This window comes from Phaseolus vulgaris, chromosome 9 (genome assembly GCF_000499845.2).
Source record: "Phaseolus vulgaris cultivar G19833 chromosome 9, P. vulgaris v2.0, whole genome shotgun sequence".
Classification (NCBI taxonomy): Eukaryota; Viridiplantae; Streptophyta; class Magnoliopsida; order Fabales; family Fabaceae; genus Phaseolus; species Phaseolus vulgaris.
The window spans coordinates 8939753-8953790 of record NC_023751.2 but is presented as its reverse complement, the minus strand read 5'-3'; the positions used below and the strand labels follow the sequence as shown (position 1 = coordinate 8953790).

General features: G+C 37.2%; 2 protein-coding genes across 2 annotated transcripts; one reads left to right on the top strand and one right to left on the bottom strand.

Moving 5' to 3' along the window:
- Positions 1–2105: 2105 nt before the first annotated feature.
- Positions 2106–3053, top strand: LOC137821595 (NDR1/HIN1-like protein 26). The gene has a single exon (XM_068626256.1). It carries the CDS (start codon positions 2184–2186, stop codon positions 2814–2816), a length of 633 nt encoding a protein of 210 aa, XP_068482357.1. The 5' UTR covers positions 2106–2183; the 3' UTR covers positions 2817–3053.
- Positions 3054–6294: 3241 nt separating this feature from the next.
- Positions 6295–7739, bottom strand: LOC137821594 (uncharacterized). The gene has a single exon (XM_068626255.1). It carries the CDS (start codon positions 7380–7382, stop codon positions 6516–6518), a length of 867 nt encoding a protein of 288 aa, XP_068482356.1. The 5' UTR covers positions 7383–7739; the 3' UTR covers positions 6295–6515.
- Positions 7740–14038: the final 6299 nt, after the last annotated feature.

The window sequence follows — 14038 nt, the reverse complement described above, 5'->3', positions numbered from 1 at the left end:
TAACTAGGGTCATATGTGGGCAAATGACCCAAAATTAAAGAAATGAAATGGTCCCCCATTACCATGTGTTGATATGCATGATGGAACTTCACTTGGTAATCCTTTACTTAACTACTATTATGATTATTATTTATTCGGTTAATCAACTGCTTAAAAGTTCATCAAGACTATTCATGCCAATCTAACCATGAAACTGAGGGTTAGAAAATCATCAGAAGCACAAGTCTGAGCAATTTTCTGAATAACACATCACACTGTTTCCAATAGGCAGAAGCGAGAGGGCACGCCACTAGGCCATTTGTGCCATATCTCCAATCATGAAAAAAGGGCATTTAGTCTATTTCCTCTACGTCTCTTTTTACAAAAGAAGCTTTGCTTCTGCCTTTCTTTTATAATCACCCCATTATTGCTTAAAGAGCTATCACCTATAACCGTATCCTCTTCCCTTCAATCATCGTGCCACTATCATATTGTTTATACTATATATACTATCGTTTTAATTTGCAATTCCCAAAAATTATCTTTATCTGAGTTATCTTAAGGCAATAGGGCTTCCAATATATTTGCAGGAGGAACTCGGGCCCACTGAATTATGGTGTACCCTCTTCTTTGATTGCAGGTGGTAATAACCACTAGTGACGTGCACTTCATAGGGGCTACTTGGCTTGTGCTCTTTACCATGATATTGTTGCTTGTTCCTTAGTCTTCAAACTACATACATAACTTTTCAATGTCTAAGAAATGAAGCAGTATACAAAGAACACATTAAAGATATTTCCTTTACTTGGAAGTTTTGATTGGTAATGTTCCCTAGAGAATTAGAACACTTTAAGTAAGGCCATTTTATCGAATGCTTGAGAGTTTTAAATATCAAAGTTCTTATGAATTACAGGAGGTTGGGTGTTCAATTCAGCTTGCACTTTTTCTCTGTGTTGCTTAAATTGCTCAAACAAAGTTTTGTCTGAAATAAGATCTTTTGAAAAAGCAAGCTACTGCAGACCCAATTGCGCCAAAAAGAACAGGTTGGATAGGGGACAGTTATTGCCACATATTTGGTTCTTAGCGTTGTGTGGCAGTCACAATCATCTCATTACAGAAAAGGGTGAAAACGACCATAGCGGTTTACGGCCTAAAGAAAAGAAGTAGAGGTACCATGAAAATAACCGTAAATACCTATTGCATTAACACAACTGGGTTACATTCTAGGCTTTCTACAGTGTATCTGTGTCAACTTTATGGTGCTCTTAACATTGGAACCATGAAAGTGCAAATTTTGTTTTCAGGGGAAAAGGCTAAAGCTCCCCCTGTACCTCTGAAACTTCGCTAGTATTTCTTTGCAAAAGATTTTGAAAAAATATGTAGTTTGGTAAGAAAAAGTGATGGAAATGATGCAGAGACATTCGGCTGAACCAAACTACACGTTCTAATAGTTCATTCTACGTGTCCCAACCAAGTGCATACATACCCAAGGACCCTTTTCCTCATCTTTCATGGGTTACAAAGTCTCTCTCAAATATTATAGTTTTAAAGGTGAAAGGATAACTTTAGAACACCAGACAAATTTGTTGTTTTTAATTGTTTTTTTAAGTGTATAAATTGCTTAAAAATCTTGTGAATAGGGTTGAAGAAAGTATGTACTTCTTTTAATGGTAATTATATTGGAGAAGGCAAAGTGAAAAAGTATGTTAGAATATGTGTTTTTTACTTTTTCCTAGTCTTACTTCCAAAGTAAATAGTAATCTATTCTGTGAATTGATGAACTGAAAGTAATCATACTTAAATAACATTGTTATTCTTTTAAAAAGAAGGTGAACAAGGGTATGTATACATGATTCAGAAGCCTAGAAAAGTTATGTAAATTTTCAGCAAACATAACAGCTGAATTTACCCATGCTAGTTAGAAGCGTATGCGTCTATGCCATGCCAGAATTTCCTTACAGTATAAATTTTCCAGAAGCTTTAAGGCTTTAATATCTGATAATAATAATAATAATAATTATTAAAGACTAATCACCACAAGGGAAATCCTAGTGCTACCAGTCAAAAGCATGCTAGCAGATAATAATTGTGGCTTTCTGCTCTCTTTATAAACCACAAGCCCCCCTCTTCCTTAACGTTGTAAGCATCCCTTCTTTCATCTTTCTCTCTCTCTCTCTCTCTCTCTCTCCCTCTTTCTCTCACAAATGTCTAAAATCACAATACCCTCTCCAAAACACTGTGCTGCCAAAGAAGGATTGAAAATTAAGAGCAACTACAAGAAGCTCTACTTCAGTTTATCAGCCTGTTTTACCTCAATCCTACTACTAATACTTCTTATTTGGCTCGTCCTCCACCCTGCCAAGCCTCAATTCTCCCTCAAAGAAGTTGACATCTACCAGCTCAGTCTCTCAGGCCCCAACCTCAACTCCTCCATCCAACTCACCCTTCTCTCCAAGAACCCGAACCAGAAAGTTGGCATTTACTACGATGAGATTCAAGTCTATGCAACCTACAAGGCGCAGCAAATTACCGGTGACACCCCTGTGCCACCCTTCTACCAGGGCCAAGAGGAGAGTAATCTCATAACAGCCTCTCTGGTGGGAAACATTTTACCTGTGGCTCCCTCTCTTGGCTATGAACTGGGTCGTGATCAAATTGTTGGAAGACTAGTTTTGAATCTGAAAGCCAATGGAAAGCTTCGTTGGAAGGTGGGAACATGGGTCTCTGGACGTTACAGGTTCAATGTTAATTGTGTTGCTATGAATGCCTTTGGACCCTCTACTCCTGCTGGTCCTCTCACTTCCAAGCAAGGGACGCAGTGCTCTACCACAATTTAAATTTAGCACCATCTTGCTAACTTCAACATATAAATGATAATGATATAATCCAGTACTCATATCGAGGCGAGTTTTCAAGCTTTCTTGTTTGCAGATTTTGGTTGGCTTTGTATTGAAACGTGTTTTGCAGCCACTAAGTGATTTGTAAATAAAATATATGTTAATGATAGGACAAAAGGTTACACTTTGTGAGTGAAAATGAAAAGATATTATAGATGGTTCATCTTATCTCTTTAATTTGCCTTTTATTTTCATCTCTTTCTCTTTCTCTTTCTCTCTTTTTTCCTCGCACTATCTATTTAAATTTGTTTTGCTCTGCTCGTGATGGTAAAAATAGAAGTGAAAATCAGTTGATCGTTGGATTTCATGGTATCTCACTAGTGGCTTTTGGAAGTGGATCCATGAGTAGATGCTGGGTCACCTTTGTTTCTTTGGTTTATTTTGTGGATGCGAAGGAGAAAAACTTTGATTGAAGAATCTGTAGATGTGATTCGGAGAAGAGAGAGTGAAAGAAAAGAGATAAAAATTGGTAGCTTTCGTTGGAGAATCACATAAGTGTCAATTCCTTGCCTTTAAGAATCATGTATGCTTTACTTTAATCAAACTTTTGGTAACTATGAATCAGCTTACATTTTTCTCTCTTTTTTGAACAAGAAGAGATGATACTGGCCATGCATGTCTCAGATGAATATACCAGGGAATGGTAACTCTGGGATTCATAGTTAAAAACTTAATTACTTTTTTACTTACTGCTTTTTTCTCACGCATTCATTGTCAAGAGCTACTCCTTCATCAATGCAACCACAACCATGGCAGCATTCTCGGAATTCTTAATTACATGCATATGCTGAAGCTGCCAGTTGAAAAACTTTTACTTATGATATATTTATTTAACTAAGTCAAAAGCTCTGAATGGTTGTTGTTAGGCATTTTATAAATATTTTAAAAAATTCACATGAAGAATCCACGTTTGATTAAAGTAATTTATATTTCTGCTGATTTTGTGTTCATCTTCTATAGGCTGTAGTATTTTGAGATACTTTTACAATCTGAAAAAAAATAGTATTATGAAATATGAAGGGAAGAATTCTTTGAACAATACGTTTTGCTATTGGAAGCTAATGGCTCACCAAACAGATGTGTAAAACGTAAACCTACAAAAGTTAAAGCAGCAAGTTTGGTAATTAGTTTAAGCTCACATGAGATTATCATAATACTTATAAAATCATAGTGGCTCAAATAATGTAAAGTCAGATAACTTTTTCAGGATTATAAAAGCCAAAAAGCTCTACCTACCGGTCCCTACAAATTGGAACTGATATTAACGTGAAAATGGCAAGAAAAAACAAAGGAACTTGACAATAGCAAACACTTCCACACCATTAACAAATTCCAGAGTCCAAAAGATGTATGCATATAAAGTAATTTCAACTGGTCTAACAAGGTTGATACAAAATATAGATGCCAGTCTTCAAAACGAGAACCCTCTTCCACATTGAGTAGAATTGTAGAAAGAAGCATTATGGCAAATACTTGTCCCACTTAGGATTTTGATAAACAAAGTCAGCCAACAAGGATACCAACCCCAACAGAAATTCTTTACAAAAAGTAACTTTAAAGCCCTCTACTTTCAGAAATTACAATGTCTTCAAGTAACATGGCTTAGACCATGAATATAACACAACTCATTACTCTGCTATTTGTTTGAGTGGAAAAAAGAAAGAAAATATATAATCATTCATACCTTTTCTCTTTTGTTTTTTCTTTTCTTTTCATCTAAATAGACCATTAGTGAATCAATGTTTTAAAGTTTTAGTTGTGTATAAAAGGATTAAATGAACATTATTTTTGAAAAATCTCAGAGGAATATATAAGAACTTGCGTTTTTTTTAGGAAATACGAAAGTTGTTTAGTATCGATAAAATAACTTTGATTTAAATGTTAATTACAAATGAGAGTAAAGTCCTATAGAAATTGACCTAAAAAAAGTGTACCTTGACGTTGAGGCAAAAGGTGACCCAATAATTGTCTGTTGATTTCTTTGTTGAGAACCAGAACTTTCGAAGTGCAGCTAGGCTCATTAGTTTGATACTTTACGTTTGAAAAAATTGATGTGCAGTGGCTTTTATGGACATGAAAGTCGCTTCCAAATAGGCAACGCGTTGGTAAGTGAAAACCCCGAGAATCAACTTAGTTTGCTTCAACAACGTGTAACTTTTTGAAGGTATGTTAACACATTTGTCAAAAAAGTTTTGTTGAGTACATATTATTAGTCCGTTACATACATACGTATAGATTGCTTCTACCCTACTCATCCATTATTAGTATATAAGCAAATGAGTAAGGTACTCATCTACCACACTTTTTTTTATCTGTCAATTTTATCTGTGAATTTTGGAAGCAGACTTAGTGATTAAGCATAGGACGCCACCTCTATTAAAATAACTGTTAATCTGGAAATGGTGCTAGTTTTAATCTGTGATGCGATTTTACTAAAAGAATAAAAACTGGGACCACGCGATGCTGGAGGAATTTTGAACAGTGAAAACACACCTAATTAGCAAAATTAATGAATGATAATTTGTTTCATGTGATGTGATGAAACAACTTTTAAAAAAAATAGAGAAAGTCTTGGACGTTTTGGGTCGGATTAATCTAGGTTGAGACAAGTGAACTTATTAATAGGGCAAAACTCTCCTCACTTTTTCTGTGTGTTTAATTTAAAGGAAAACAAATTCCTTAAACTTGGACCACTATGCGTTATTAACTGAGCTTTTTTTGTTCTCTTTTATAAACTTTTACGCCCACGGTATTAAATATTTGTCTTTATTAATCATTTACGTATTCCCAACTGCAGATTATTTTGGGTGCAGAAGATTCTCAACTCAATGATAGTATTCCAAAATCACAATGCAAATTTAGATAGAAAATGTGACGGGTTCACTAACTGGTTTGGCCACGCCAGTTTCTGGCGTGGCTTACAGGAACACTATTGTCACTAATCACAATTGGATATTATATCCAGTTCTTCATATGGAGTTACCATCACTAGTTTCGAGCCAAGATGTTACATATTAGTGTGCTTGATTCGTGTTTTATGTATGGCGGCAAATGACCAACTTATGAACTACACTCGAACTACATTTTTGTTTAAAACATATTGATTCTCAAAAGAAATTTGTACGTACATGCATCTATTTCATTATGATACTTGTAATTAGAACGATCAAGATTGAATTTAATTGAAATAGCAACACAAACTGAAAGCATTAGCAACAACTATTATCTGAATACCACTGCTGTTTCCAAATTCATTTTAACAAATGGAGTGAGTAGTTGGCATTCAAGAAAGAAACTTGGCAATTCATATGAAATGAAACCTAAGAGATAGTTTAAATGGGATCAGTAGGAGAACTGAGAAGCAAAAGACAGAATGCAGATCAGTGAAGTTATAAAAGAGAATAAAGAAAAGGCAGAATAACAGCAAATTTTATGGCCGTGGTTTATTGACATGATGTACAAGTAGCAGCTTCACTCTCATAATTTGCCCCAACCTTATTATCTCAAAAACTATATTACAAGTAAAAAACCGATGCTATCAATATTTCATATGATATCCATAAAAAGTTGCAACAGAAAGAGAGAAAAAATTGTCAGCTTAAACTCAACTATAAAAATAGAAAAGGAGGTATATATGAATCAAGTGTGGATGGAATCAGCACTAACCCAAGTCCAATAATGCTTCTTCACAGAGACAGCTCTGTCCGCAAGATTCTTCTCATCTAAAACCCCTTCGTACTCATCAACCTCGTACGTGCAAAAATCACCATCGGGCAAACCCTCAACTGTGGCGCTGACCGTGTGCAAAACGTAGCAACCCGGCAAACCCGGGTAGGAACCCGAGTCGCGCTCCTCGACCCGCATCTCGTACGAATTGGGATCGATGGTGACAATGTCAGCGAATTCGGGATTGGGTCCGGCACCAACAATCGCAGAGCCAAGCTCTTCGAAAATGCCTCTGACGGCGGCGGACTCGGGGTCCTCGTTGGGCTTCATCTTCTCTGATAAGGGCCTGCCGCGCTTCCGTACGTTTCCATCGGACAACTCCTGGTGCGACTCGACGAGGAGCTTGCCGTCTTTGGCGGTGACGCGGACGAGGACGACGTGGACGGTCCGAATCGGAGGGGTGGAGTCGGCGAGGGACGTTTCGCCCTGGGAGACTTCGAGCCAGAGGTTGTGCACGTTTTTGGTGCCGGGCTTGACGCCCCACGAGGCGAAAGAGTCTGAGGGGAGGCGGGGCTTGAGCCAGTCGGAGAGGGATTGCGGGGACGCGAAGCTGTGACGGCGCGGGGGGAGGGTGTTGAGGGCGGTGGCTGTGGAGGTGTTTTTGGAGGGTGTTGCGGTGAGGGACATGGCGGGGAATTTGAGGAAGCGGCGTGGGAAGGGGCAGCGGGTGGAGGCGATGTTTGGCTTGGAGGAGGAGACAAGGAAGCAGACGGAGAGGGCCGTGAGGATGAGATCCGGCAGGGAAGGGAGTGTCGTCAGTGGCTGCGGCGGCGGGAACATCTCAAGAGCAGCGGTGGGTGGCGGGGCGTTGCGCCGTGTGGGGGTTGAGGTCCATGGTGGGAATGGGGTTGGGTTTCTGTTAGTCAATTTTATTTATTAAGTTGTTTTGTGGAAAGAAAAAAAGAAAAAAAGAAATATGAGGTGAGGGATGGGTTTGTAAATTGTGTTTTGGGATTAGATATTCATTCTTCTCATTCTCTTTTATATTCTCTTTTCTTTTTGTTTTTATTTCCTCTGCTACCCTCTGTGGTTTGGGGCCTTTGGGCTTTCTTCCCATTACGTGGCTTCTCTATGCTTCATTCACTACGCACCGTCTTTGCGGTTATCATTTCTCATGGTCCCACTTTTTTTTAAGTTTAATTATCCTTTTGTTCCTATACCTATAGTATTTTTCTATTCAATTTTTTATATGATTTAAAAAAAATTAATTTAGTCTCAAGTGTAAAATGTGTAATTTGGTTTTTTATGTCAAGTTTCCAACAACGGTTATTATTTATAAGGTGACATTAGTTTGCACATGAAGATTAGATTGTGTAGTTTGGACACACATAACACTATCATTAGAGTTTATGATTTGGCCCATCTTTGTGAATCTTCTACCTCATTTTGTTTCCATTAGTTCCAATTGAGAGTCTTTTGCTATTTATTTCTTTTTTGCTTACCCGAGAAGAAGGAAGAAGAGGGGATTATCACTGAAAAGAAACTTGAAGAAAGATTTGAGATTGAGGCCAACACATTTGTGATGGAAATGTCAAAGTTATCGATGATGGCTTGCGTCTCTTCTTCAATAGTCTTCTCTTGCTTTTGCACTTCAACAAGAAATCTTTGTCATGATCTCATTTTCAGAATAATCTTCTAAGAGGTTATGATCTCTCCAACGGTGCCTTCGTTAAGATCAGCTTGAACCATCGACACCAACAGAAGCACACAAAAAACCATAAACCCACAAAACAACCAAACCAAGGATTCGCTCAATGCACACAGTAAAAATCAATAACAACTAACCTTACAAACACAATAGGTAACCACAAACTACATTGCAAACGCCAAAACCCCAATGAAAAACACCAGAAGCGAGCTCAGTAGAAATAGTCCGAGCGATACTCTCAATTCAACCCTTAATCTCCTTTCACCCAATTTCATTATGCGTAAAACCTAAAATATAAAAACAAATTTTTCATGTCATAATATCAAGTGTCCAAACTTCACATTTCATGTATGCAAAAAATGTCATTATGTGCATCATGTCATCAACACTTAAAGTTGTTGATGAAAACTTAACAAAAGGGACTAAGTTGCATCTTTTTAAAAAACCTTGAGACCAATTAGTTTTTAAAAAAAAATACTATAATAGATTAATATATAAGGACAAAAAAGTAATTTTTTACTTTCATTCCAGTGCTACCTAGTGTGCCTGCATCTTCACATCAATTTCCTTCTTTTGTTTTTTTTTACTATTACTTCCCGCTTCAGCCATGCGACAAATATTTCTCAATTAAAATTTCAATTGTCCATAGATAATTACTGTTATTATGAATAACCAGAAAGTATATATTATAAGAAAAGAAAACCAAAGTGATTTCATTTACTTTATTCATCATTTTTTTTGTGTAGTTGCCACTGAATACTCTGTCGCGTGAAGGCAGCAGAAGAAAAGACTGACACAGAAAACATTAATGGACACCATATTAGATCCTTAGTATAATCTGAGTTGAGCTAAGCGAATATATTATTAACCCATTTACATGAATTGGATGAAGAAAGGGATGAGAATACAATATAGTAGTCCACTTCGAGTAACAAACAGTACCTAAGTGTAGCAAGTCGTGTTTCTTTCTATTTTGCTCCTGTGCACTAAGCAGCTTATTTATGCTAAACACAACAAGTATGGCGCAATTCTGTATCTTTCCTTTGATGGAAGAATATTTACTTTGAACGTGTTTTATCTGTTTATCTGAAATATCAGAGTTCTTTATCTCTTCTACACAAAGATTGCACGGAATTTGCATTCCCTGAATTCGAATCAACGGCATTGTTAGAAGAATACATGTGGAGCATCCATGATTGTGAATCTAAACACAACACTAAATCACACCAGGTTCTATTATGCGCATTGAACGAGAATCCTACCACCATTGAGTGGAGAAACTATTACACTTTGACCAGATTGATTGGTTTCAAACAATAAATATAGGTCCATCTATGACACCATTCGAGTGCAATATGCAATTATGAAGTATTTCATATAATAAATGCAACAATCTCATCAAATCATAAATCCGAGATTCGTTGTCACCTTCTATTGATCAAAGTATTTCATATAATACATGCTATTGGTGTCTAGAATGATTTAAAAGAGATAACTCACAAGGAGATATCTCATTTGAATTGCTGAGTTACAAGAATTACATGGTTTAAGGTGACTGACATTAAGTAGTTCGGACCAATTTTGTGAGATGAAAAGATTATGGGAGGAACTGGAAACAGTAAAAGTCAATGCCTCATTGCACATGCCCAATAATACCAGCTTGGTGAAATGCTAAGATCCATTGCCAACAAGACTATATTATCCGTTTTCTGATGGGACCGGATGATTCATTTGCTAGGTTGCTAGAGAGAGATATCTCGTTATCTATAGGTTTTTTTAATGATACTCCACTAGAGACAGATTCAACATGAAGTAGTATCTAATTCGTAAACATTTGCTAATGCATTCAAGACCAAGAAACCGACAGGTACAGTATGTACATTTGGCGAGAAATCTAACAATACAATGATTACCTGCTCAAAAAGGTATGGTTATCAAACAAGTGATAACAACAAAAGCTCACGTGTGAACAATTCCAATTTGAAAGAGGGTGAAGTCCCAGCAGACAACGAAAAAGTTAAGGATAATAATGACTCAGAATCTACGATGTTTTACTAAAGAACAATATCAAGCACTGTTGGCTAATGGAACAAGTGCGCTATTTCATACTATTTTTAGAGGCTAATGGGAAAACATTGTTCATAGATCTCATGTAAGGTGTGTTTGGATGCTTCATCGATTAACATAAAAGCTACTCTCAATTGTGTTAAAGTAAATATACGCCAAATCTTAATTGGCACAACATGTGGGGAATTTACTACAACAGACAAAAGAAGGCGCCTAGAGGGACGAAGTTATAAGTGCAAGAAACTTTAAACTAAAGTGCGTGTCTTCAATAGAAAAAGCCATGGTCCACTAAAAAACCCTTAAGTTAGAGACATGTGGGGTCAACACTTGATTCTTTTTGAAAATGTATTCATCTACCCTGTACGTTAACCTCAAACAAATTTGTTGTAAAATAAATAAACACTACAAGGAAATAGACACAAATTCAATGGATCATCTACCACTCACAAACATTAGATGATAACAAAAGAAACCGCAAGAAAAGATAAAAAGTAAATGAAGAACCACACACACAGAAATTTATGTGGTTCGACTGAAACCCAATTTATATTCCCGGTCAGAAATTCACTATGAAAGAATCTAAAGATTACAACACAAAGTCAATAGTAAATTCTCAACTCTAAGTTAAAGATAATTGTTCATTACAATGTCATATTTATACAGTTAAAACTAACTAACTTTCAAAAGAACGAACCAAATAGTTGCAAAGTCATGTGTACAGTGATTGAGTTAGGAGTTGGAAACACCAATTGATGTTGGAAGTCAAATTGATTCAACAGACGCTCTAGCCAGAAGCTCTGATCAAGACAAGTGGTCTACTACTGGTAAACCGTCTAAGAACCTTTGCACATAACCAAATCTCCATCTTGGTTCAACACAAATCTTCTGAGTGATAAAAAAATATTGCCTCTAAGCCCATTACAGGATAAATCCCCTATCAGCTAGATTAGATTCAGGCAATGAAATAACTTACTGCCAGACAAAACTTTTGTGATCATATAAGAGAGATTATGATCCAATGAGACCTTTGCCACCTTCACAGGTCATCTGACAATCTCCTCTCTCACGAAATGCAGTTTCACATCAATATGCTTTGTTCTCTCATGATAGACTTGGTTCTTCGAAAGTTGTATAGTACTATTGTTGTCACAGTAGACTATGACAACCTGGTCCTGCACCTTCAGCACGTAGGCTAGACCCTTAAGCCACAAAGCTTCTTTCACAACTTCTATCATGACAATATACTCTGCCTCAGTGGTTGACAAAGCCAGCCACTACATTCTGTAGACTGGCCTTCCAGCTAATAACAGTACCATGGGCATTAAACACATAGTCAGTGAGAGATTTTCTGGTGTTCAAACACCAAACAAAGTCTGAGTCAACAAACTCTTCTATTGGAACTTCTCCCATAAACTGTCTGGCTCCACAATAAACCAAGATTCTTCCAAGTGACCCCTTCAAATAATGTAGAAGTCTCTTAAGAGCTTGCCAATGTGCTCGTTTATGGTTAGACATAAATCTGCTTACAACACTCGCAACATAAGCTATGTCAACACGTGCACATAGCATACATAACAGAACCGAGATTAGCATATGGAAGACCATCCATATAGCGTTGTTCCTCCACCGTCTTAGGAGACTGTTCATCACTCAGCTTGTAGTGAGGAGAAGCAATAGGTGTGGAAACCGGTTTTAAGTTTGTCATGCCAAACTTATCAAGGATTTTTCTAAAATAGGTCTTCTGAGACAAGTACAAACGCTTCAAATCACGTCATCTGGTGATCTCAATCCCCAATATCTTCCTAGCAGCTCCCAGGTCTTTATTTCAAACTCGTTATTCAACTCAGTTTTAACCTTTTGTACCACAGGCTTACTATTGCTTTATTAGAATATAGTCTACATACAACAACAATATAATGAACAAACCTTTTGTTATAAACTTGAAGTAAATACAGTATCATACTTGCTACGTTCAAAACCAATTCTAGCAATAAATCATCAAATTGTCCATTCCATTGCCTTGGGGATTATTTCAGACCATGCAAAGATCTATTTAGTTTACAAGCATAATCTTCTTGGCCCCCTACCGCAAATCCTTTGGTTGATTCATGTAAATGGTTTCATCTAAGTCTCCATAAAGAAATGTAGTCTTAACATCCATTTGTTCCAGCCCAAGGTTAAACACAACAACCATGGCTAACAACATCCTTACGGATCTATGTTTCACAACAGGGGAGAAGACATTATTATAATGAATTTCTTCCCTTTGTGTAAAAACTCTAGCCACTAGTCTTCCCCTTAATCTTTGTTGATCAGTTCTTGAAGCACCATATTTTCTTTTGAAAATCCATTTGCAACTAACCAACCTAGAACCCTAAGGTCTACAAACCAGAGTCCAGGTATTATGCAGATGATGCGACTTCATCTCCTCATTCATGACGTTTAGCCATTGAGTCTTCTCCTTACTTGCTAAGGTAGACGATACACTAGAAGGTTCATCTTCTATCACCTCACTAGCAGCCACCAAGTAGTACGCAATTAGCTTTGCATAATCATACCTATCCAGAGCTCTGATCGTTCTCCTGGTTCTAGCTTTGGCTAATTTGTAGTCAACAACACGTTGATCTTCATCAGACGTAATAGAACGTACATCGTCTTTAGACCCATCAGCCAAACATCTATCATCTTCAAATGGTCTAACGGCTTCAGACTCGTCTCATCTACTAGACTCCAACCTTATTAGCATTACTGTTATCAACAAACTTACAACCAGAAACTTTTGGCTTGTAGGTCATTTCAGTTTCACTGAAGACAACGTATGTGCTGATGATAAACTTCTTGAATCCTATCTTTAGACACCATAAAGTGTATCCCTTCACTCCTTCTGGATACCCTAGAAACACTTTTAACCGTACGAGCATCCAATTTTCTTTACCTAATATGAGCATAGACAACATAGCCAAAGATTCTCAAATGATCAAGATTGGGGGATGTCCTGACTACACTTCCTTAGGAGTCTTCATGTTCAGTACAGTTGATTGACATTTCTTTCTCAGATAAGCAACAATAACCATAAATTCAGCACAAACATTCTTTGAAAATTCCAACACTCAATATCATGCAACTCACTCGTTCCAAAATAGTCTTATTGAATCTTTTTGCTTAGCCATTTTGTTGAGGAATCCTTGCAAATTTTTTGGTGCTTCGCTATGCCATGCTCTCTGCAAAAGGGGTTAAACAATTCATAACAAAACTCAAGACCATTATCGGCTTTGCACCGCTTTACCATCTTATTGGTTTGGTTCTCCTCCAGACGCTTCTAGCTTTTGAAGTTCTCAAAAGCTTCGTCTTTGGTCTTCTGAGGGTAGACCCATAACTTCCTCGACAAGAAATATCTAGCATTAGAGTGTGATGGAATAGGAGATGGACCCCATAGATCAGCATGAACGTTCAAGGATCCCCTTTGTCCTTTGCTGACCCATGTTGAAACGGATTTTACAGGTTTTCCCCTGGACGCGGTGTTCATAGAATGCCAATTGGTCAATTATGTCACACCTAAACAAGCTTTGTTGGTCCAACTCCACTAAGCCTTTCTCGCTTATAACCTTCTGTGTCATAACACTGTCTTAGAGTATATAGTTTTTTCAGCACTAGGATCAAAACAATTGCTCTATGATCTATCTCCAACAACACAATCTTTTCCTTCTCAACCATGGTTATG